This window comes from Atractosteus spatula, chromosome 1 (genome assembly GCF_055471065.1).
Source record: "Atractosteus spatula isolate fAtrSpa1 chromosome 1, fAtrSpa1.hap1, whole genome shotgun sequence".
In the NCBI taxonomy this organism is placed as follows: Eukaryota; Metazoa; Chordata; class Actinopteri; order Semionotiformes; family Lepisosteidae; genus Atractosteus; species Atractosteus spatula.
Window position 1 is genome coordinate 46,140,015 of NC_142706.1, and position 23,578 is coordinate 46,163,592.

General features: G+C 37.7%; 1 protein-coding gene across 2 annotated transcripts; it reads right to left on the bottom strand.

Annotated features, from left to right (window-relative positions):
• Positions 1-151: 151 nt before the first annotated feature.
• On the bottom strand, positions 152-17,258 carry acer2 (alkaline ceramidase 2). Of its 2 annotated transcripts, XM_088922779.1 has the most exons (6): positions 16,875-17,258; positions 14,747-14,861; positions 10,622-10,763; positions 9,269-9,406; positions 2,441-2,578; positions 152-1,623 (listed from the first exon to the last, which is right to left on the bottom strand). In XM_088922779.1, exons 1-6 carry the CDS (start codon positions 16,980-16,982, stop codon positions 1,437-1,439), a joined length of 828 nt encoding a protein of 275 aa, XP_088778905.1. In that variant the 5' UTR covers positions 16,983-17,258; the 3' UTR covers positions 152-1,436. The 2 variants fall into 2 exon arrangements, with proteins under 2 accessions (XP_088778905.1, XP_088778914.1); XM_088922788.1 differs by lacking the exon at positions 2,441-2,578 and having other exon boundaries at positions 16,875-17,229.
• Between the last annotated feature and the right edge of the window lie 6,320 nt (positions 17,259-23,578).

A 23,578-nucleotide genomic window follows, 5' to 3' on the forward strand; every position in this document is an offset into this window, starting at 1 on the left:
CTTGCATAACCATAATTTCCAGGTTAGTTGCAGCATTTATAGACTGATCGGCACGCCATCACCAGTAAACAAAATATTGTCAATCACAAAGCAAAAACAGGTTAATAAAAGGATATGTGTGCGTTTAAAAAAAACAAACTCACTTGTCCCTTGAGAAATAGCATTTTAATTAAAAAACACCCAAAAATATCATGTTAAATATTGTTTTTTCTGTTTCATTAAATAATTGCATTTAAAAATACACATACACGAAATACATTGCTCATAAACAATATTCTCTCTAAAATTCTGCTAAAAATACTAAATATTATGAAAATACAAAAATAAATACATCTAGTGCAATCTGTTCTTTTTTTCGATTCTGGAAGCATAGTGGATGTTGAACACAGCTTTCCTTTGTTGCTTTGTGGGCAAAATCAATACTGATTGCTCCATACTTGTTTCATGTCACATGACTGCCATTGCCATGAGATATATGGAACCCTTATGCTCAATACAAGATACATTGATCACTGTAGCCAAATCACTGAAAACATCGACAGCTACAAGTTTCCAATTGATAATCTCGAACTAAGGACTTGACCATACACAGCCGGTCACATGACCTTGAAAAATATAAACAGATTGAGAAATGTTTTACTCAAATATCTCTCTTGAGGATCACAGAAGAGTCAGTGACTTCAAATTTTCACTGAACTGCTGTAAGGAAGATCCAAAGTAAACAAAGAAAACTAGATACAACAACACAAAATTGATACTTGAATACAGAATACACAGAGCTCAAGTGTAGTCTTCTGAAAATTAAATTAAGAGCACACTGAAACGGAAAATACATTTAGGGATAAAAACATATATTTAGGGGTAAAAGAACCATAACTTGCAGGTCATTGTCTGAATGACATTACTGCAGGCACTCCTGAAATTTTTAAAAGCTGACTAAAACCCATATGGGTAAAAAGTGTATCAACAGTGACCAACAATCAGGATGGTGTGAAATCACCATGTTTCTTTTGAATTATGCAACAGCTTTGCATAAAAAGAGCAAGTGTCTTAATATGGGTTCCAGGGAAAAAAAACAGCAAGAGGAACTATCCCCAGATAGAGACACTGCTCTATAGTTTATGCAGCAGGGTGGCCTATAACCTACTGTTCTATAGAACTAGTTATTCCCTAAATTGTATTAATCAGACCACGCTCCCATAAATTCAGAATGGGAGCAAGTACACATCATATTCTTTCTTGTTCAAAGATCTTTTCTCAGTAAAAAACAAACAGAAATGTTGTGAAACAGTCTTTAAAAAGAATGGTTTGTTTAAAAAGCTGTTACACGTCCGTATAGTTTTTCATATCCCTCCTTTGTAGTAGTTCAGTGAACAGAAAAATAGACATTTCTGGTACTCTCTCCATCTGCTCCAGGGCGATGAGCGCCTCCAGTCCTACGTCACCTTCACCGATAACTTCTTCTGCACACACAGCAGGGAGACGTAGGGCACACCAATGAAGGCCCATTTCTCGCTGGGCCAGAATCTGATGACCGGTCCTTGTTCAGGAGCCTCCGTGGCCGCGTCAAAGTACGCAAAGCAGACACAGCCCAGATAAGAGGCCAAGCAGATCAGGACATGCCTGCAGAAGGAAGGCAGCGCGGTCAGAAAATATCTGTACCCCCACCCTCGCAAAACCATCTGGTGGGGCACCAGGCTGATGAGAACCCAGTTCTGAAGTCTCCCAGTCTAAACAGTGCCACACGAGCAGCTGTGTCTCCCCATCTGGAACCTCCAGGGGATGCTTCATCCACATTGCCAAAAAAAACTCAGAACCCCAACCATGTGAATCACAGGGGCGGAACAGTAGTTCACACTAACACATGGATAGAGAGACACCGAGAAGATAAATATGCAGACCACACAAATGGGTACGACTCATGACTGACAGGTAGCAGTGAAAACATACACCCACATACACAGACGCAGAAGCACAGAATGTAAAATCCAACGGCTAGAACTTCAGTATGTTGGGCCTATACAAAGGATGCAATTATATTAGCGAGAACACACACAATTTTAAGATTTTGATGTTAAGAAACTTAATTTGAGATGTGTGTGTAATACCTGTACAGATCACCACTGTCCTCTTGGCTTCTCAAACTTCCCTTCCACCCACTCTTTCATTGTAGCACTACAGAGCAGCCAGCACCTCCAATTTATATCTTTGTAATCACTATTTACGACTACTCTGGCATCAGGCTTTACAAGCAGTACTCCCAGCTTTTACCATGCATGTGAATGGAAATGACAAAACAGAGGCGCTGGTAACAATGTGGATGGGTATGGAAAAGCTCTGGGCTATCTGGTCATTCTTTAGCATCGTTTCCTCATTGTTCATTAACATTAATAACCACTGGACAAATCAGAATGAACAGGAACATGTACAGTACGCTCACCATGCACAATGTAGGTATGGGAAGTTTACCAAAGACCACATCTCACAGAAGATCCTGTCACTGATCCAGCAGAGCAGGGCTAGCGTCCACCACAGCCCCGAGAAGAGTCCCAGCTTGAACACGCGCGGATTCTCACACCTGTCAGGGCAGCGAGTGGAGCACAGTTGAGAAGGGACTGCCTTTTTGCGGCGTCAGGGTTTACCAGCAGGACACACAGCTTTTACAATCTGTTCATCACCATTGAAACCTTTTCTTTACAGTCTAGCAGCTACTCAGAGTGGAAAAACCTGTAGGCTAAAAAACATAAAATAAAGCAACTGGCATGAAATGGGTTTGGGAGAAAGGGCAATAGTTATTCTAACACTTTTTATGCTCTTCGGGGTTTTTCGTGGTTGATAACCATGTTTTGTCAATGGAAACTGATGATTTCTCTTAAATACACCATATCATGTGCTCTTTGTGTATCTAATACGGTTGTTGCTTGTTCAAAGAACTCTAACAAGTTAGTCAGGTAAGAGCTGCCTTTTCTCAATTTATGTTGACTATTGACCATAAAGTTATTTCCATAGGGGTGATCCTCTAGTTTAGGTTGAAGAATTGTTTCTATAAGCTGACATGTAATAAACGTCAGACTTGGTTTTTGATCATTTGGGTTAGTTTTGTCACCCTTCTTGTAGACAGTCACCACTGTACATTACCTATTCTTTAGTCCACGGGGCACAATATTCACTTTGCTCTACACCACAGTTTGTACTTCTAACATGAGCAGTGAGTACCCACCTCACTGCTTTTTACTTTCTCTTCTGTATTTGAATGATTTGTTTTTATTTTATGTTTTAATCTATGTGTTGTAAATCGTTCCTGACTAGGGCATCTTTTAAGTCAATATTAAAAATAAGAACAACAACAATGTTCAAAGAGAGAGTGTATGGTAAATTGAAATCTATCAATTTGCTTTAACCAAATATTAAACCCAGCTTTACACTCATAATCAGTCTCTACTTTCCAACGCATTTCACATGGAACACAAATGAGAAAAAAAGCTTCACTCACACTTACACAATGATTCTCTCACACACACTAATCCAATGCCTTCAGTAATTAACTATCCCATCAAACCTCCAAGACATGCACAGGTACCAGAAGCAATCATGTCTATTCTATACAACATGATAATGTGAGCAAATAAGGTACCAGATGAAGAGAAATAAAGAAACATTGAGCTACACAAGAGGAACTCAAAAGAGTGGGTAATGCAGACACATTCCAAATTCTGTTGTTCACAGCTAAATAAAGAACAAATAACCTCAGAGCCCAAGACAGAGATAGTATGTCCTATTTTATCTAAACACAAAAGATGAAGACATTAATTCTTTAGCTCATTGCTTCACCTTAGAAACTACAGCACAGCTGAAAGATGACATTGATCTCCCTCCCCAAACTCGCAGTCCTGTAACATCCACATTTTGACATTTTGCCGTTAGTATATTTGTTGTCTTACGTTTGCACTTTCACCACCTGCTGAACACGAGATCTGATGGCACAGACTATTTGGGCATAATTGGATGTACAGTACCTTGTCTGAAAAAAGTTGTGTTTCGAATTTGAAAGATTTGTAGCAAACATCCAAAACCCAGGTGGTGTTGAATACATTTCTCTACATTTATTCAATTTTAAAAGCATTAATTACTGGTGAAGGGAGGTATGTAAGAGTAAATTAAACACCAAATGGCAGGAGCTCTAACAATCAACAAACAGGGACTTCTAAAGGAAGATTTGGGTAGTTAAGAACATGATAACATGTGGTTTGATAAAGAGGCTGATGCTGTCACGGCTTTAAGCACTCAATGCCAGTGGTGCTGTAATGAGTTTGAATTATCAGAGGCTGATAACCTGCTATTCTTAGCACACGGCTGCTCTCCTCTGAGCTTATCACTGATAGGATCTCCTTATTCAGGCCTGTTCCAGCATGTACTGTCGACAAGGTCATTACCACGTGCAAGAGAATCTCAGCTGCTCTAGACAGCCAGAGCACTTACACAGTGGGGAGCGCTCCACAGGCCATCAAACATACTGACTTTGGCATCTCTTGAAACTTGTGTGCAAAGCAGACTGATTAGATGTGGTGTGACAAGTCATTCCTGAATACCTTTAAATGCGTGAGCCAAGCAAAATCATTTGTCGTGGAAGAAAAATGAGAAATTCAACACTGCAGTATTCAGAATTAAAAATATATATGAGGTGCCAGGCAATTCCAGGACTCTGGTCAATAGGTAATCAGAAACATTATTCCAGGCTACTGAAAACGTTTTTACCAAAACAGATGGACACAACATCCCATTAAGACCTGCTATAAAAGATTTATACACTTGGCATTTGTAGATCACAGAACAGCAAGAAACTTTCCTTGCCTTTACATGTATTTTTTTCAGAAGAGACTCAAGTTACTTTCTGACATATAATGAACCTTTTGAAATGGCTTCATTACTCTGCTCTCCGCCCCACTGATAGCTGATGTGTGGTGAGCGTTCTGGCACATGGCTGCCGTCGCATCATCCAGGTGGACGCTACACATTGGTGGTTGTGGAGGGGAGTCCCCATTACCTGTAAAGCGCTTTCAGTGGAGTGTCCAGAAAAGCGCTATATAAGTGTAAGCAATTATTTTTACAATTATTATTATTATTATTATTATTATTATTATATAGTAAAGACTCTATGCCCTGTTGTGGGTTGTTGGAAAACTCTAAAGAGATCAGTACCAAATTTCACCCACCAGGACCTAATAAGATCAAGCTAAGCTGCTCTTTGTAAATACATTCGTAACAGTACACTAGAGCTTCACACATACTGTTTCACACAAAGAATGGCTTCTCATCTCACAAATGCGCTAAAAGGCATGAAATTAATTTAGGGTCAATTTAGGGTGAACCTGTAGACCATAGCAGCTATTCTGTGGCAACACAAAAACAGCACAACAGCTGTAGAGGGCATGTCCTTCAATTACTGAGACTTTCTGTGCCTCTAGTTTGTATAAATCATCACTGAAAGAGCTCCCAGCTTAGTTCAAGTCCAGGCACAGTTTGCCAAACAGACAGCTTGTTGTTTGTAACCTTTTGCGGCGCCTACAGCTATGGAAAACAATTCAAAAATGTCTGGAAAGGGAAGCTGTAAGCTCACTCACGAGCGTGACCAAAGTGCAAGGTAAGCTAATCGGTTTAGAGGAATCGTGAACAGAAACCAGAAGCTGTGCACACGTGCAGCTCCACATGTGTGCAGGCACGTGCAAATAGCGTGCACATCTGTGAGGGAAGATGCAAAGCTCTTCAGTTCAGGAAATGTCTGGTTAGTTTAGAGTTTCCTCTCAGGAAATCCGAATGGACCCTGAAATATGCGGAACAAAACAAGAATAGCTGGCAATAAGTCATGTCTGCAATTATATTTTTTCAGCATGGCGCATGCCATACCACAAAATTCAGTTGCTAATAAATACAGTCCAGGGAGAGCAATACTGTATATGTTAACTACAGATTACAAAATCACTGTGCTGTGTTATCCTGGTGGGACTGCAACTTCAAGAGTGAGACCACCAATCACTAAAAAATGACTACTGTACTATTATACTACATAGTTCAAGTACAGTAGATAGCTGCGTCAGCATGTGCAGGCTGCAAAGGAACAAGTAAAGGTTTATTCCATGCTGAAAAGAGAAGAAAGAAACACGTTTTGGCTGTGGAGCCTTCTTCGGGTGGGGAAGGTGTTTCTACTACATGACAAAGAGTTTTAGATTAAAACAACCATATATGTAGAGAAATGATAACACTTATTAATATCATGAGATTTACTACTTATCTAGATGTCTAATGCTTTTACCCACAGTGACTTACTTGAACCCTTTATACAGCTGAGAGCTGTACTGGAACAATTCAGGGAAGTCCTTTGCTCAAGGGACGTGCACTTGGGATCTGAACCCACAACCTTCCAGTTACAAGCTCAGAAAACTAACTACTGCGCCTCACACTGTGAATTGAATTTCATCAATATTTTATAATTCTACTTTCTTTTAGTCTGTAGTGTACTTGCATTGATTTTGTTTCTTTAAAAAGAGTATAATGACTTTGAAAATGAGTGTCTCACAAACGAGAAGGTAAATTCTTCAACCTTACTGCACACTCTGAGCATGAATATTTTTCTTCTGATCACCAATCATCTAACAATTAAATAAGACACCCTGTGAGTCTGTTTACAGGAATTAAAGGCCGCTGTAGTGACCTCTAGTGGCTGAATGATCATTATTACAGTCACTTTTTAAACTGGAATGCCACAGGCAACTATAAGAATGAACTCTCCAAGTCATGATCATTATGAAAACTTGTGTTCAGATCTCAATCATGAAGCACAGGGGTGTGGGGGCCACTCCAGTAAGGGTACATATAATGTGGGCTACCCAGCTTCTCCAGAGTAGTTCATCTGTCTCCATGTCTTTAGGAAGAGACAAGGGCACCCAAGAAAAAAACCACACCAACACAGGCAGAGCATGATAATCCCACAATGACTCCAGTCTTCTCAGAAGCCATTAAGGATGCTGACATCAGAGAAAAACCATCAAATTTCCTAAACAGGTAGAACAATAGCTCATGAATAGCTCATGAATGAATGAATGATTGTAATCATGTGTAAAAACTGCATCACAGCTGGTAGGAAAGGAAAAAACAGGCTCACTCAGGGCAGCTTTTCCGTAAATACTAATGAATGGAGCTAAATCCCTGCTATACAAATAATGTTTCTATTTATATAAAAGTTACATTTAAAGACGTAAAGATTACCAAGATGTAGGGAAGAACACATGGTCCACACACCCTGAGAAAAGTAACAACTTCTATACTGAATGGTGTGTAATAGGACTATCGCACACTTCATCTGAAATTAATTCTGTTTTAATCTATGAAAAAATATGGGGCACCAGTTTTGAAATCCTCTAATCCTGGCATGACACATGGCATGATAAATAATCCGAGGGGATTGGTACCATTTTTAAGGTACATTTTGGCGAAAGGATGTTTTTTTTTTACTTAACTGAAAACGGTTTTAGCTAGGATATTTTCACTCTGCGAATGAACTGATCCATTCGACAGTCATTTTATCAGGGAGGGCCAAATGAACTGGTGAAGAAATGTAAGCATATCAGCACAAATTGTAAATTTGCATTACAAATACAGCCAGGAATGTGCAGCAGAACAATCAAGACTCGTGCAGACTGAGAAGACTGCGCACCAGAGCGCAGAAAGAAGTGACATTATAACAATTCATAGATGTCACATCCCACGATGCAATGAAATGAAATTCCAACCTATACTTTAAGTTCAGAGCAAAAAGCTAAAAAAAAAATATCTGACAGACTTGAGAGATTCCAACACTGCCCAGTATGACCTTGAAGAAAGCCGTAAAATGAAACTGTAGCTTCCAGAAAGCAACTCCAAAAAGCTGCACTACGGTGTGGTTTGAAATTTATATATGATGGAAATATCAGTGCTGAGGAATCACTTTTTGACCTCTTAGATGAAAGTGGGTGACGTACGAGTTGTTCCGGGATGAAAAATCTTTTCAAATTGAAAGAACTGCCAATTAGAAAAACAATGGAAGAAACCATTGGCATAATTGTTAGACACTTTGTTTCTATAATAACTCGTATAAAACTCGCTGCTCACTTGCAGAAGAATAAACCTTATCATCCAAAACCATATGGAAATTACAGCTCTTTTATATGTGAGAAAGTTAACGGGTGCTGAAAAAGTACTGTAATCATTCCAAACATACGAATCTAAATTTAATCCTTCCTTTTTACCAGAAGATATAAAGAAGCAGGATATATTTTCACTGATTTCAGGTGTATAACATTGTATAATGTATAATATTACTTAACTAATATATTTACAGCTTGCTGTAAATTAATAGAGAACTATGGTATTCTTGGGATGGAAAGTGCTAAATAAAATGCAATGAATTATTATTAATAGCAGCTTGTATTCACAGTAAATATATGAAGGGCATAAGGCAGTGAATTATGCTATAAATGAGTACCCTGATCTGGGAGATTGTGGCTTCTTCTGGATTTGGTTTCGGCCTCCTTCAGTTTTCCTTTTCAGGCACAATTTTAAATTTGTTCTCAGCTCTTAAAACACTGAATTATTGGTTGGACTAGATACCAGTAGTACCCTGGATCGTCCGGGATTAGGATTTGTAGCCACCGTTAATGACCCTCAAAAAACAATGGTTGTTGTTGCATAATTTGTTTACCAAAACACAATATTACCATGTTTTGATGTAAAAATAGGAACTAGTAATTAAGAATAAACCCTAATAAGTAATAATATATGATAAGTTTGAAGCCTAAGAGACTGGGTTTAGACTGTTGTGAGGTTAATTTTATTCTACCAATGATGGGTTGTTGCAGTAGTAACTCTACGCATTTTGAGAAGACCTGCAGATTCAGACATTTATCTTTGCTTGGCTGAGGAGCCAGTGGTGTGAAGCTCCCATCTGTGGGATCATAATTCAAACCCTCCAAATCACAAACCCCCCTCTACATAGACTACAGCATTTCATATGCTATATAAACACAACAATTTAGATCTGACACTAACTTTACAGACTTCATTTCATACTCGTTGCTTTTCCTTCCATCAGACTGTGGGCTTTACACAGTTCAAGGAATATATACAGTATATATGTCTGTGCTCAGGACTTCCATCCCTCAGGGCTGTGGGGCCCGAATCTCTGAGGGCAATACCCCAGGGATTGTGGGGGACAGTTTCCAGAAACGGCCCTCACCTCTTCAGTTCCGTGATGAGCAGGGCAGTGCAGGGGATACCCAGGGTCATCAGGGAGATGGAGTTGATCGCTGGCTTGACAAACGCGAGGCAAGTAGTGATTCCCGAGAGAACAGCGATGACGATTTTAAACCTTGCCCTGCGGAGAGAACAACACTCCGTCAGTGACCATTTGTGTGCTGAGGTATGTCTAAGGCAAAACAAGACAGAAAAGGGGCATTGAGCACTTATAAAATGAGCACTTCCAATACCAGAAACTGATAGTGCTGAAATGCACACAACATTTCAAACACTGCAGTTTTCATCAATTCACAATAAGGATTTTTTTTAGATCAAAACAACGGTCAAAACTACAGGTTTACCATTAGACTTAGATAATCATAAGCAGCAGACACAATGTTTTCCCAAAAGCCATTATACCTTTCTAAAATAGTCCACACAAATTCTTCAATTAAACCTCCCACCCTACTGGTCCACAACAAAAAGTCAGGAAAGGAAAGTAAGAATGTAATTCAAATATAAATTCAAAGTAATACCCAACCTAAATAGCTGTTTGCAAATAATTACAAAAATAGCACAGATTTTACTTAATACAAAGCCTCTCAGAAAAACATGATGAACGTACGAAAATCGAGTGCATCGGTATCAGTATCACTATAGATTTTGTCATTCAACTCCACATCTAGAGGGATTAGTTGAAGTCTTCTGTTGTTTGAATCGTTAAATCAAAGTATTTTCTCCATTCATAGGTTCAACGGTTAATCAAAAATAAAATCTTAAATTAAAGTGCATTCAATTTTAAGTGCTAAGTAAGCTTATTCTGGTTTGAACATTTGAAAAATTTGTCAGTCCATGAGAAATAATACAGTATATCAACAGCATCACAAAGTCTCAAAGTGAATACGATTAGGCATCCCAGTATGTACATTACATCAAATTGGAATGTGGAAAGCTGGTATTAGCTTTACTTTTGGATTCAATTGTAGCTCACTATACCACTTTCAAATACTAGTAGGACCTATTTTATAATTTATTAAATATGACAGGTAGGATAACATACGGTACAACATATTTTTACTATATATTCATTACTTTGCAGTGGATCATCAGAGACAAAACCATTAAAGCATAATGTAACTATGTAACTTATCCGTTCGTCAACAGCTTATGAGTCCATGGAACCCACAAAAACACCATTTTAAAGTACCTGACTTCAATTCATCTCTTCATGAATCCATATAATCAACAGCTATTTAAACCTAAATTTGGAGAAATGTGAATACGTTTCTATTTTTTATCCTCATATACACCCACAAATTGTTCTGTTTCCTTTTAATTGAGTTTTTTTCCTTACCTGTCTTTTCGGAAAACCTTTGGCAAATATCTTCTGGGGAACCACATGCCGATAGCACACATCAAAACCCACAGGATAGCCAACTCATCCAGCATCTGGCCCAGAAAGCTCAGGGTCGCATGAAAGTATACAGACCCAATACCTAATTAATAAAGAAACACATGGTGTGACTGCTGGAATAAGGCACTGATATACACTGATCTCACTTACTAGTAGTTTCTGAAAAGATTAATTCTTTTAGCAATTAACAGAATGAAATGCTGTTTATTGGTATGTCACACAGTCATGGATACAAGCTTGTAGAACATAACAACACTCCCCAAAAGTATAGAATAATGTACAGTAACATAGTTACAAGGATGCTACTGTACATTTTTGTTCATTTCCATTTTAATACAGCTCACTGACTTTTTTGATTTTTTTAATCAGAATTAATTTTCAATATTTGTAAAATTGTTTTTCATGATTGTATTTCACCAATCAAAACACAAGTACAACCGAGCAAAATGCCCATTGCTTCTTAGTGTCCTCTAAAATGTGCCCTTAATTTCCCAAAACAAAATTAATAAAAAGAAATCTCTAAGATTTTTGAAAGACACCAATCACTATAAAGAACTGGTTTTAAAAATAATTTAATAGAAGACTGAGAAAAAAATTGCTACATTTTAAGAAAGCAGAGGCTGATAACAAAACTGTTTTTTCAGCCTCTTCATTTGAAATATGTCTTGTCATGTGGTCACACCTTCATGATTGAACAGCTACATTTAATCAGGGCTTTTTCATTCCAACTCAATGAGCTGCCAGATCATCTCAGACCTCTTGAGAGAAGACGTTCTCTTATAATGGTGCCACTGCTGTAGATCAGCCAATATTAGAGAAATTCATCACATAAGTTATACACCTACACTATATTTGTACCACAGAAAAACAAAGAGAATTGAGGTTTTGTAACTATAGTCCCTTTTTAAAGAAAAGGCTAATACCGCGTGGCTCTGACATTCTGACACGACTGACTAAGTAACTGTCTCCTCCAGCACACAGAATCATGCCTTCCAAGGCAGTCTGGCAAAATCTCAAAGGTCTTGAGTCTTTTAAGACTGATATAGTGAAGAAGATCTCCATTAGGTAGAGTCATTCTGTTATGTGTTTTAGTCAGATTTAATGGCAATCAAGTTGAGGAGAAGCAGCTTAGAGTTCTACAGTATATGCTGAAGGTATTGGAAAATTTGGGCATTTTCGAAAATCAGGCCTGAGTGCAGAAACAAGTTAATCAAGAGTTAAACAAGCAAGCAGATAAATTAATTACCAGTGAAGATTTAGAGCTCCTCTGGAAGAAAAAGCCGGGGAATTACTGCCCCAGTGCACTAGCAAATATTCGTATGTGAACACTTCTTGTTTGATAAGAAAAAATGCCGGTTTCACACTTCACACAGATTCATTGTGCCCCACAAAAGTAAAACTGCAAAGCTGCACCATGTACAGGATAGCACTTCTAAAGGATTGCAGGCAATTAGCTATTTTAGCAAACAGCATTTGTAGCCATCTGTTGAAGAGCTATTAGAACAAATGACATTCAAATACTCATGTGATGTAAGGTTACTGTAACAAAACAAATATGGCATGAATGGATTAAGGCATAACAAAAAAAGAACATGTCACAGAATTATCTGTCATGCATCATCAGACTGGACATCACCAAGGGTGTTCAATTCTGGTGCTGAAGGGCTGGGGTGTTTACAGGTTGTCTAAGTCTCTTTAAAGCAGCAACACCTGAAAGCTGTGAAAGGCTCTTAAAGCGGCGAAATTAAGCCAATGACACAATGATTTCCACTGGCAGAAACTAAATTAGACCTACAGACACAAATCAACACAGACAGTCAACTCATCAGCAGCACACCTTTCAAAGCTATAACACATTCGTCTTCTCATAAGTATAGATAATCTAAGCACCTAAATGATAATGATAAAACATGAGCCAATGCACTAGCACCTTTCAAGAATCAGATGGCCGAGATCCTTGGATCAATCAACTACTAACTATGAAGCAGATTGGCATCCTCTCACTGTAACCTTTCTAATTGTCTTTATTTGACAACACTTTACCATAGGCTGCAAGTGCTTGTGAAAACACTGCAAGGCTGGGCCTGTGCAGGCCAGACACCTAACCTTAATCTCACGGAAGCTCAGCACACTAACAAGAATGGGAAAGACGTACTCGCTAGAAGGTACGCAGGAAAGGAAAAACAAAGGGGAGTGTAACTAGGGGGTGGAAGACAGAATGCGCTTGACAGGGTTTCTGAGATATGACAATGAATAATCAAAACATCCGTTAGAATGAATAGCCTTTTGTAAAATTAACACGCTATTGTGACGCAAATAAGGTAGACTTAAGCTCCTGCGTCTGCTTCTAATGTTTGAGAACTATTCGTGTGACGATGGACTCTGTACACACTGCACAATCTCCCTATCTGCAAATCGAATAAAGCTTGCTCTATTGAACTGCCCCTCTCAAGGTTTCTGATTCCTGGTCTGAATTCTAACAATATCAACAATATTTATTTTAGCACTCTAATGGCCTCAACTAGTTACTAGGCCAGAGTTTGCCACTAGAAATAGTTCAGTATTTAGTTTACTGAATTTTGCCTATGGTTAAGACATAGTCAAAATTTAATTCTAATCAGGATTTGTTATGCCAGTTGAAATGGCTGAGGGATTATCTGGTCACATATGATATGGCAGGCTAATCCGGACTGTCTAGATGGATTTCTTTACCAGATGGTCTTTGTCAGAAGAGAAGAAAATGTATGAAGGTTTTGTGGGTTTATACTGGACTTTCTGAGATGGATGTGGGTGCTTACAGGTGGATACATAAATACAAATGTACAGTTAGCCAGACAGCTAAAATGGCACCACAGCTTTTATATTCTGGCATGAATGATGAATAGTTCATTTCATGCCACATTGCAGACAAATTTCAAACAACAGCTTTGTTAAGATGACTCATATTTCACTTTAACATTTACCACTTTTAGACCCATCTTGCATCATTTCTCTACTTCAGTTAGAATGTAAATGTGAGTCTTGATTCTTTATTAAGGAACAAACATGTTAACCAACAAATACAGACTATTTTTAGAGGAATTACATATTTAAATTGCTTTGTTCCATTGTCAAATGGACTGAATTAACAAGCCAGCCAACATCAAGTCAAAGAGATGTAATGAAGAATGTTTTGTATAACAGATTCTATATATTCTAAATTGAGTTCCACTATATATCTTAAACTTACAAACATCCTGAAGTAATTTAGCTTATGTACTTAAATGATGATGCTCCAAAAGACACATTACAGCACATACTGCACATATACTATAAAAACAGCACTATTTCAAGACTACTATATTTCTGGTCATTAAACTCACACACCTCTTAATTCCATTTAAGAATTGTTTAGGATAATATGAAAAAGTACTGGAATCTGTCATTGTGGGATCAAAGCTTTTTGAAAAGAACAATACACAACTAAGTGCCTCCAATAGGTAAGCATACTTGAACACAAAATTAACAAGCATTTCTGGACTCACTTAAAGAAAGACTTGTTTTAAAACTTGCTCCAATAAATACTTATTGTGGCTAACATAAATATATTATGCAACATTTTACTAAGTCAACTACAGCAATTTATACATTTTTGCTTCTAGAAAGGTTCGGACAAAAAAATATCAGAAAAAAATCTGGAAACTTTACCTTCTAGTAATAAGAACTACTGTACAACCAGGTTAATTGTAAGGATCTAAAGGTGACATCACTAATTCAGGTTTGAGGAGCTGCAGTTCCACTAAAGTAATGGTCCTTCTTTACTGGGGCACAGGACAAATAAATCTAATTTTGAAACCTCTTGACTTTTGCCATGAAAACCAACTTGTTTTTCAAAGAAGAACAGCATAATGTACTGCTTTAGAAATGGAAAAAGAAAGTTTCTTAAAAGGTCTTGGCCTTGTGATCCATCACATGGTTGTTTTTGAGACACACTGTTTTGGAACAGTAAGCAAAAGGTCACTTGAACAGGGAGCAACTTAGACTTTGGGTTACATAAGGCCATGGCAGTCCAGGCAGCCAACTTACCAACAACAACCAGCAGAGTCCATATTAAATATATCCCACTGTTGAAATGTGTTGCATACTGACGGAACAAGCACATCAAAATAGGTGGCAAAATAAAAAACAGCACGTTGCTGATCTGGAATGATAAACAAAATGAGAAACATCTCATGAGCAGAGCCTGAAAACTTTATGCAAGGAAATTGTAAGCAGTTTTATATAGGATCTTATATGAATACATTTTGTATACCATCAGAGAAAAGTCTCAATCTCTCTGCAAGTACTGGGAAAACAAATGGTGTACAGCAGGACTTTAGATTATAAATGTATTGTTAACTATTGGATCTGGCTAAAATGAATGAGTAACTGAAATGTCCATAGACTACAACAGGGACGTATTGCTCACAGGCTCACAGGAACATAAAAACAGATCATACACTATATAATTCCAAACTGAAACCTTATAACCATAAATACCTGTGCCAGTAGATAACCTAACACACAAAATAAAAGTGAAATGATCATTCTTTCTTATGAAACGACAGGCCAGAAAAAATTATGGAAAAAAGGAGAGAATTGAAGAACTAAAGTTTATATCTTAATATCCCTAGCTGAAATCTTACACCCATTAATACCACTGGTTTTACATTTCCTAAAGTACAAAACAGATGTCAAATGACAAGAGATGACAGTTTTTTTTTTACTTTTACTTATAAAGCACCCTTCCAAAACCTAAGGGTGCTGTACATAGTGATAAAGAAAAAACAAAACAACAAAAAAGCATAATAAAAAATAAACAAGAACATACAGGTTCATTTATGATGACAATCAATTTATGGAATGACAAGCCAGAAAAACTGAACATTTTGGAATAAATAGTTTACTGAAGAATTAATGCTTATCTTCTCATTTCTTTTGGTTATCTTAGTAAATAACTGTCCTACACTTTTATTTTGTACATTAGTATATTTACATCCCAATGTATTAATGGATAAAAAAATCAGTTAGAAATATTAACTTTTAAGATGCTGTTGTTAGACACTGTACACTTAATTTTATTTTTTCCATGATCAGTAATCTTGTTTGCCTCTCATTTTAAATATCGGAATATGTACAAGGAAATTTAGTTACGGTTTCATGATTTAATTTAGAGATTATAGGCTATGAGTTGATTTTTTTTTTCTTTCTGTCCCATTACAGTCTATGGCCATTCCTTCCTCTGTTGTAGCCTATGGGCCCTGCATTTTGTCATTCTTTAGCCTGTCCCCTAAAGATCACTGAATTCCTGAAGGAATGCTTATACTTTCCTTGTACTTGTAATGTGTCTATCATCCTGCAAAAACAAAGACTGTTGTTACTTGAAAGAAAACCGTGAACTTGCAGCGGTTGCTCGTTATCAGTATCATTTTAATTTTACTGCCATTGCGAGCGTTAACATTTAGACCACTTCCTTATCAAAGACATTATATGTGTTACTGTTATATGACCAACAGTCATTAGAGTACTATCTGACAAGGGAAAATAAAGAATTTTTCCAAACCTAATTTCCAAAGTTCGAGTAAAAAAATCTTTTCCCCTCTATTAGTACTCGTCCTGTTTGGCATTACTTGTTGCTTTTTATCCGTATCAGACTATCTGCCTTGAAACATGAAGCTCAAATAATGACTAATAAAATTCACCAAGAATAGTAACCGAAAAGCCTGCTTTTTAATCAACCACAAAGCAGTCCACGCAGTAATTATAAATAGTAAACACATCCGGTAAAATTGTCTTGTCTGAAAACGAAATATTCAGTTTCCACGATCGATTTCCACAAGATGAAAGTGACGGTAGGACATTAGGAAAACATAAAATAAGACACTTTCGATCTTCATAGAGTGATCCCATTACCAAGACACTTCATCATCTTAAAACTCTTTAGAGTGAAACGAGACTGACCTCTCCACATCTCAACTTCGCTAAACAATCTTGTAAATGCAACAGCTGCTTTCCTGTTACAGCGCATTTCTGTATTTTTGTTTTTATCTTACTGTGCAAAGCCAGCTGTAACAAAACGTTAACTGCTGAAGAACATAACTTGCTACGCAATGCAAACTGACAAAGAGCAACAGAAAGGACAAAGGATATTTAAAAAATCGAGATGCATACAGACCGTGTTGTAAAACTCCGCTATGCCAGGGTAAATTAGGTAATTACCCTCACACCAGTCTACCTCAGAGCTGCCAGCCTGCAGCTGGTTCCAAAATTTAACGTTGCTCATAGTAATCTCTTCCTCGCTGTGAACTCTTCAGTGCGATCCCATCCCCTAGTATAAGGGATTTTTGCTGACCCCGATTAAAGCGGATGTCAGCTGTTCACAACGTAAACATTACACTGTTCAGGCGTTTAATCAACGTCTATTGTGTTACAGTCCTTTTTAAACAAGGTTTGACTCATTCTGTCCACACTTCGATGTCATCGTGGAAGCTTCTTTGTCGCTCATTTTTAAGACCAATCATTCCTATACTATCTGCTCCACAACTACTAGAGTAGCAACATGTGATTAACGCATGCGTGTTTATTGACTGTTCGCTACAAAGGGAACTCGCCTTTTTCTTTAAAAACTTTCTGATAGAGGAAGAAGTAGGGCCCCGGTGAAGTTGTGTTGACTCTGATAGAAGCAGTTGCTTTTTTTCTCTCCTTGAGAGAAAATGGTCGTGTTTAGAAAGTGTGTTCTACTCTGTGTCAAACTGTTACGTGTTATACTGTAATCTCGTCAGGAAAAGAACAGAGTTAGAACGTAGTGCTACTATAATAACAATTTGGACAATCATCAAATGATTTTATTACGCTTGTGAATACATTTCCATTTATTGAATTTCCATTTGTATTCCATTTGTATTTGGGAAACCCCCCACGAAAATGACGAAAGATTTATAGATACAGTTTGTCCTAATTAGGCCATTCCGTTAGCAACCTTTAATTAATTAATAGGTTATTTTTATAAGGTCCATCTTCGTGATATGAACTTTCTACTGAATACAATTGTATGCAACGTTCGTTTAAAACTTTCCTGAGCAACAGAGAAATGCGTTTGATCTACATCATTATCTTCATCTATTTTCAAAAGCACTTAATTCTCAGTATGTAAACTGACAACTCGCGCTGCAAAGGTGGCAAAAGACGTATTGTTTCAGTAAAGTGAATGTTGCATTATGTACACGAACATTATGTCGATCTGACAAGAAACAAAGTCACGGTTTCCTACATTTTTCGAATAAAAGCGGTGCGTACTGGATTACATTGCACTAATCGAGACAACTGTTACGAAGCAGAGGCTATTATGTGTTCGGGAAAAACAAAGTATAAGAGGCTGTCAATTGTAGTTTAACAGTTTCCAATCCCCCGCCTGAACAATCGTCAGTAAGCTGCGCACAAGCTGTTTTTCGCAATTTCAAACATGCCACGTAAACAAAGAATTCTTAATAAAATCACATTTGCTTAACACAGCTACTCGTTACATAAAGCGTGCAATTCTATAGCGCGTTTCATCCCGACGAATCCCAAAGCACATCACATACAGGACTGGAACCACGTCATCCAGCACTAAAGTTCACCCTCTCCTTGGTGACATACCGGAGACACGAAGCACCAGCAGCCTCACTACACAGCAGATCAGGAGAAGGTGACAAGTGAGAAGATGTTTCACAAATTCAACTGCACTTCAGGCGAAGAAGTGAAAATGTATTTCACAAGTGTCGTTAATGGGGACCTTCAGGGAGGCAAGCCTAAAGCAGACTTTAGTGAAGACACCCAGGGTGACAAACCCCTATTCTAATGAGCAGTGCCATGAGATTTGTAATGACCAAGAAGTCGGGACCCCAGCTGACTGTCTCATCCTGACGACAGCATCTCCTCCTCCACAGTTTCCCCAGTTACCATACTGGGGTACTGGTTTGGAAATTCTGGCCGAGAAGGGAGCGTTCATCACCTTCTGGCCCATCAACACCACAGACAGCAGTGGCAAGCCAGTTTTCCTTAGAAGTCTCCCATCCTAGTACTGACCCAGTCCCAATATTTTATAGCTGCTGAGATCTGACAAGATCAGACAATAAGGGGGTAATGCCACTATCAATGCACTATCAGTAAGAATAGCTGAAGGAAGAATGACCAGAGGTCAACCAATCTACAGTAACATACCTTTATCAGATTATTACATACTTACTCACACAAAATGACCCAGACATCTCAAGACGACAAGAGTCTCTTGAAGAGTCGCAGGAAATACCCTGGCAAATTACTAGTTGCAATCTTTATCTAATAAAACAAGAATAAAATACATGTAAGAATTAAGATGCGTAGATTCTAGTTATTGATTTCTTTCCTGGTTTAGAAAAGAAACAAAAACGTAGAGATGGAATTGTATTGATGACAACTTTTAATCAAAAAGTCCCTACAACCATACAAGCAGAATTGGACATTCACATCCATCCTTCCTCCTTTACAACAATCTAACAATTTAATGATATACAGTAGCTAAAACAAATTTGTAATAAAGTTTATGTGGTATTAAAGGAAGCATACTATGATCTATACACGCAAATACAACTAATGATCTATATATCATTAGTTAAATGTAGTCCAAGAATAGTGTGCCCATTGTGTGTATGAATCATTGAGCAAGTAATAATACTACATTTTATTTTCTGTAGCACCTTTAAAAGTGGGATCTCAAAGAGTTTGCAGTATGTGTAAAAAACCTGCTGTAAGAACAGCAAAGTACAGAACAGGTATATAAGGAACATGAGTAGTTAGAGGAGCAGCAGAAGAAACTTTTTTTAAAATTCACTAGAAAACGGAGTGCAGACACTAATAAAATAAAAGCATTTTTGACAGGAAGGTTTGAGTCTAGATTTAAATACAGGCAGGGTAGGTGACTCTCTGATATCCTTGGGGATAGAATTACAGAGCTCCGGGGAAGATGTTCATAGCACACAATGAAGTATTGCTGTATCTACAGCTACAGTGCAAATACACTAGATTTTATCATCTATCATTTCGTCAAAATAGTGTCAGACATTTTCTGTGATTGAAAATAATATTCTTTTCCTATAAACCAGAAACCTCCTTGAAAGCAATCCAGAATGTTGAGCAGTTAGGACAAAATGCATTCTGTCTGTGAAATCAGGGAGTCCTTCATGAGCCTAACAAAGACCCATAGAGGCAGTGCTTAATCCTGCCCTCTGTGGCCACTCTGTTAATCCTGGCTTCTGTGGCATTAAGAGAAATAAGAATCCAAGACATTCTGGATGTACTGAATTGATCTGTACACGGATATACTGATGGTACCCGTGTATACGGTTGGATGAACAAAGACGATGGGTGTGAATGAGCTCTCTCGAGGATATAACAGGACTGTATGGATGGAGATTTGGTCATGGGTCTCCAGCTACACTGCTCTTACTACACAATTGCTATTTTGTCAGAGGTTTAGATTTTCTCTAGTAGCACTGAGGTTATGTTAACAAATCAAAAGATCTATCCACGTTCGTTCCACATCTGACAGTTTTGGGTGTGCTCATGCACTCCTGTACATGAATACACCATTAACCTACGATAAAAATGCTGTGAATTTGTTGGTTTAAGCTTTTAAGCTGCAAAGTTTATCTAAAGGCCATCACGCACATGGACTTACACAGCTTTTGGACAAACATGAACTGCAATATCTGCACTATTAGGTAAGGAATGTGTTTCTGGTATTACAGAAACAATAAATTTTCCAAGAGAGAGGATATTTTGCAGGAAACGGCTAATTACAGGCTTCCACAAAGAAAAAAAAAGCTGTGTTGTAGCTTCTGGTGCAACAATGGAAACATCCGGTAATATTTCCCTGTGTTATGCATTCCACAGACATTCTTGTGTTTTAAAGTAAAAGGTTGTTTTTTTACAAAGAAACTGCAGAACAGACTACATTCTTTACCAGTTTGTACTGGTCACTCTTCAGAAAGGAAGGAAAAGTGCCCCCTACCCTGATAATGCCAAGAATATACACTTACACATTCTCTCATGAATTATCCTTTATAGAAAAGTCAGAGCACTGAAAAGACTTGCTACAGCAATGTAACAACGATTTTGTTTAGAAAGACGTACTGTTAGTATTAAAAATGTAGTTATTAATTTGTATCTTATATTTTTTCTCTGCTACAGTACATTCTCAACATCAAATCCTAGGATTTTCTTATGCAAAAAACATTTTTTCTTCAGAAAGGTGAATGAATATTTTTGCTTCGTTAAGTGACTGGAAAGCAAGAAATCACAAGGTATTAAGAATGTTGCCAATTAACAAAAACACTCAATTTAGACGAAATGTCAAATCTATGAACACATCTTCATTGAGTCCTCCAAAACAAACAAGAACTATTCTAGGTCTTTTCTTCAGATCCCTAGACATCTAAACAAAGCCAGATTGTAGTAAAGAAAACAAATGGTTTCCATTAGGTGTTTCAAATATTTTCACCTAGTTTCTGAACTACACAAAATTATATTAAGTAATGATAATGCTATTTGTTTTTTTCTTAATTCTTGTTACATAAGGAATTAAACGACATGCCAAAGAAAATGCATTCTCACATCCGAGACACATGAAAAACCAAGGAAAAATACTTCTGATCTATCCACTCATTTTATAACCACTTTATCCAGTACAGGGTCATAAAGGATTCCAAAGCCTATCCCAGAAAGCAACAGGTGCAAGGCGGGATACACCGTGGATGGGATGCCAGTCCATTGCAGAATACCTATGATGTCCTAGCTCAATATCCTAATAGTACACCAATGAACTTTCCAGATGTCTTTGTTTTCTCTATGCACTTATTATTATCCCGTGCTGCTGAATGGACAATTCCACGTCTAAATCCTTTCATTTGTGAGCAAATTTGTTAGCCTTTACCAATAATGGCCTCCTAATAATCTCCATCTGGCTTGACAACTTTTCTCACAACCATCGACAACTGTTGTGTGGTGAGCATACCGGTGCACTTTCAGCTACTCATCGCATCATCCAGGTGGGGCTGCACATTGGTGATGGTGGAAAGGAGTCCCAATTATCTGTAAAGCCTGAAGTTTCCACAAAAGCACTAAGTAAATGTTAGGAATGTTATTATTATTATTATTATTATTATTATTATTATTATTATTATTACTATTATATGCTAGGTTTAGTGCAAAGAACATCTGAAAATCAGACAGCACATACTGTAATTAATAGCCTAGGGAACAAGCTATAAAAGTGAACTTCAAGACAGGATTTGAAAAGTTGACTGATGTGCAATATCTGATATGATATAAGCCAGGACATTATTCCACAGGCTTGCAACACACAGTCTTCTTGAGCCTTGTTTTTGTGAAATGCAAGAAGACCAGCATTAAAGAGCATAGGTGACATGCACATACCCATATATACTGTAGGTACAGTCTGAATGGATTTAACATTACACTGATGTAGTCAACAGCGATAACAAAACCATTTGGGCTCTTAAAGTTGAACAGCATTATTTTAAATTTTATTCTCAAAGGAAGCCACTGAGAAAAAAAGGCTCAAAGAGGTGAAATAGACTCTCATGCATTTTGTTGTGAGTTGAGATCTGAGCAGCTGAGTTCTGAACATTCTGCTTCATGTTAAGAACATATTTAGATACAGTATACCGCCAGAACTGCACTCTAATCGCAATAAAAGACAAAATTTGCAGTAGAAAAAAAAAGAGTCTGTCGTGTCCTTGAAACATAAGCTTTAAATCCAAGGATCAGAGATGATGCCAGCATTCCTTTAAAATTGAGTTTCATTCTAGTGATCATCTCAGATATTCTGCTAAGAACAGACTGCATGAATTTGTGCAAGGTGAGATTCACTAAGCCCGATGGTACATAGATTATTGCCAGAGGAGTCTTCCATTCCAATTCGCTGAACACCATGGGCAAGAGATTTTGAAATGGATTAGGGGAAGAAAACCTGAAAAGAACAGTGTGGAGACCCACCGCCACGGTTAAAATAATGTTACGACCCCCAAGTGTCTAGGGGTAAAGGGGTGTAACATTTAGGATAATTTTTGGAAGCAGGTGGGTTCTAGTGAGGGACTAGGAAGCGTGATAACAAGGGTTGGTGCAAAGGTGATGAATTTGAGTTGAATAAGTGACTGGTATGAAATAAGACACAATAACACACAGGGGTAAGGAACTAGAGTGGTGCCAAAGAAAAGAAAATAAACAAAATGGAGCTGGCTAGGAAAGTGAGGGAAAGCTAACCCGAAACACACGGTCTTCGGCATCTTCAACACCCTAGCTAAAGTTTAAATCCCCTTAGAATCAAGCACTAGGCGTAGCACAAGAGAGCTAAAATATGTTCCGTGAACAGAAATCTGCTTTGGCAGTCTGTACAGAAGCACAAACACGTTAGAAACGTTATTTCTAACGTCGGGGGCAGCACTCACAAAGTTTAAAAACCGATACAGGTAATGAAATGGGATGTTAAATCTATCTCTTTTTCGTTAATAATTTCATTCAGTGGTAATGTCTCACCGACAATCGAGCGATTATTAATGCTGCTTTTTTAGCCATTTCTAGTCAGAATGTTTACATCTTGGAAGACTGCACCTCAGTACGAGGACGTCGAGCTAAATCAGAAAGCCAGTGTTTCAACACAACTGTGTTTTTTATTTAAGATGTGATTAAAGCCCCTGGTCGTGTTGGATTGCTTGAAACAATAATAATATCGATAATAATAACAGTCGATCACACAAATAATCTGAGTTTCAGGAATTATATGGATTTTGTACAGTTAATGTAACAACAACTCCAAATCTCACCATGAGGCATTTCTAG

Bases quoted from the DNA above. Each gene is read 5' to 3' on its own strand.
- acer2 (XM_088922779.1), bottom strand. From the start codon at position 16,982: ATGAGCAACGTTAAATTTTGGAACCAGCTGCAGGCTGGCAGCTCTGAG. The intron at 14,862-16,874 runs GTCTGTATGCAT...TTATCATTCCAG, and splicing joins TAGCGGAGTTTTACAACACG to ATCAGCAACGTGCTGTTTTT. The intron at 1,624-2,440 runs GTGAGCGTACTG...TTCCTTCTGCAG, and splicing joins CCATACCTACATTGTGCATG to GCATGTCCTGATCTGCTTGG.